This window comes from Pteropus vampyrus, unplaced genomic scaffold (assembly GCF_000151845.1).
Source record: "Pteropus vampyrus isolate Shadow unplaced genomic scaffold, Pvam_2.0 Scaffold90, whole genome shotgun sequence".
NCBI classification, from domain to species: domain Eukaryota; kingdom Metazoa; phylum Chordata; class Mammalia; order Chiroptera; family Pteropodidae; genus Pteropus; species Pteropus vampyrus.
The window spans coordinates 2,644,418-2,646,922 of NW_011888871.1; the positions used below are offsets into that span (position 1 = coordinate 2,644,418).

The window sequence follows — 2,505 nt, forward strand, 5'->3', positions numbered from 1 at the left end:
TCGATTCCCATTTTACAGATTATACTCCTCACGTGGATATCTCGTGCGCTAGGTATTGAGGTGGCCGTTACAGGAACGGTTAGAGGGAGTATTCTTGAGCACTTGTCACCTGCTAGCCTCACACTTTCCGGTCTCAAAAGGAGAAACTGATGATAGATAGCAGCCCCTCTGGCCTCGTAGCAGGTGTCTCCCTGAGGGAGAGTCCTGCCCCCCCGCCCCATCCTCAGCTGGGACCCCTGCCTTCCTGTGAGGACAGGACAGTTTTTCTGCTTTAAAGGAAAAAGCTGCTACTTACTATTCAGAATCCCAGGCCAAGAAGAATGGGGTAGGACTGTGCTTGTGCCCTCAGATGTCCAGCATGGCATTTCCTGCATGGATTCGGCACTGTGGGACAAGCTCCAGGCCACACGCTGCCTGTCCCTCTCTGCCCCATGCTCTGCTCAGGGGGCTCTCCCACCCTCTGACTGCCAGTAAATTAGGGCAAAGCCCAGAGCACATCACCTTACAGTCATAGCGACACAGCATGACTTAGAGACTCTTTGGAAGTATGACCTCAAAATAACACAAAAATGAGCATTTACCCTATGACATGAAAGAAAGATGAATTCCATTTTCTTTTCGTCCAATTGTTCATTCCGAAGTATCGCCTTAGCCCTGCTGTGCGTCAGGCCCAGGCCCAGGCTCAGCACCGATAATACGTCTTCCTGGCCTTTGGTGACCCCACGTCTGGCAGGGGTTGGGGGAGAGGGGCGACAGGCAACCAGGTAGTCGCAGTGCGCTTTGCGAGTGCTGTAATAGGGGCTAGGATCACAGCCGCATGGAGCGGTTCCCATGATGTGCTTGCTGCCGAGTGAATAAAGTGCACTGAGGGACACGTCTTCAAAGATGGCTTCCCAGAGGAAATGATGTGTGAGCGGTTGCAAAGGGGAGTGGGAACAGGGACGTGATAGTCTCCGATTTCTCGAATCGGAGTGCTAAAAATCAGAACAAAACTCCAATCGGCCTGGCTTCCAAAGTTCCATTAGGATAGACGCTCTACAACCAAATTTGCCTGTGTGTGTTTTATAGTTTTTTATTTAAAATATTGGAAAGAACCATGTAGGAAATTAACTGGAAATTTATCTCTGAAGGCTCCAGCCAACATCGGATATGAACTGCATGCTCCCTGTCCCCCGTCTTGTCTTCTCTCTTGTTTTCTCTGTCAGTGGCAGCCTCATTGTTTCTTCTTTGGGGTCTATAGGAAAGTAAAGTTCCTCATTACTGGGGAAAAACTAAAAGAAGCAGACTTACTGCATCTCCACCTTTAACGCTTGAAATTGGTTACCACTGATGGGTGGGGGGGCTGGTCAACTTTTCCTTCAGTTTCTCCTTAGGCGTTTTTGTGGATAGGCTGGAATGGCAATTATTCAAACAGAAAGTGACCTTCTTAGATCCAGGCATTTAGTTTCAACAGGCTGCAAAATTGTTCAGTAAAATATTGTTTGTAAAATATTTTTATGCAGTTTTTACATTCTGTAGGAGTATAATCATAATTTGGGTACAGCGACATTTCTGCTAAATAACATGCTTAGCTAATAAGTCTAAGGGTGTGAGGATTTAGTGAGTTCTTTTATGAATTCTCTGAATTCCCCAACACTTAAAATCTAGTTCACAGTTAAATATTTGGCCAAAGCTCAGTACATGCGTGTGACCTGGACTTCTCCAGCTGGGTCTAGATGTGCCACAGCTGTGCCCCGGAGTTGGGTGGTGGTTGGAGGTGGAGCATTTCAAGGTGTTCATCATCAACAACAACAACAACAAAAATGCTGCTTTCAGAGACTGGCCCTGGTAGCAGGTTCCCGCCCTTTTGTGTGGTGTGGGGTTGGTTGTGTGGCGAATCTAAGAGATGAAATTTTTTAAGAGTCTTAAGTCCAAGTAAACGCTGCTCTCACAAAGTGAAGGCAGCTGGGAGGCCGTAACGCTACCCACCTGATGCTCAGGTTCTTAGCTGAAGCCAGTTCCTCATCTCAACCGATTCGATCCCAGCTCCAATCTGAAAGGTTTTCACCGTGAGGGAGTGTTTGAAATGGAAGGGAGAGAGCTAAAGGGAACAGACAAATTACAACACTAAAGTATCTCAGAATTTTTGAAGTTTATTCTTCCCTAATGACATATTTGAGGAATACAGTGTTCATTTGAACAACACACATCCTTGCATATTGGCTGTGGCATAATGAAGTCACTTTCCTGTAATCAGCCCATTATGGTAAGAGAAAAGTTGTTAGAATCTCGCCAGAGGAGCGTGATCTAGAACATTACGGGAAAGAAGAATGAAAACCGCTCTTGTGTACTTACTTAGTCAGCCCGGACATCAGCCTCTGGCGCCCGGTCGCCCACTCTCCAGATCTGCGCTTCCTGCGGGTAGTGTCTGCGGGCAGTGTCTGCGGGCATCGCAAAGCTGGCCCAGCCTTTCCTAACATTTCCCTTTTGTCTCTTTAGGTATTTCTGGAAAAAGCCAGCTTCTCT

The 2,505-nt window shown here is 47.1% G+C and overlaps 1 protein-coding gene across 1 annotated transcript in view; it reads left to right on the forward strand.

Moving 5' to 3' along the window:
• The window catches only part of DAGLB (diacylglycerol lipase beta), a 57,948-nt gene that overhangs the window by 14,717 nt on the left and 40,726 nt on the right, over nt 1–2,505 (forward strand). Inside the window, exon 2 of the mRNA XM_023532769.1 lies at nt 769–793. Within this exon, the coding sequence (XP_023388537.1) occupies nt 769–793 (25 nt within the window). The remainder of the gene's footprint in view (nt 1–768; nt 794–2,505) is intronic.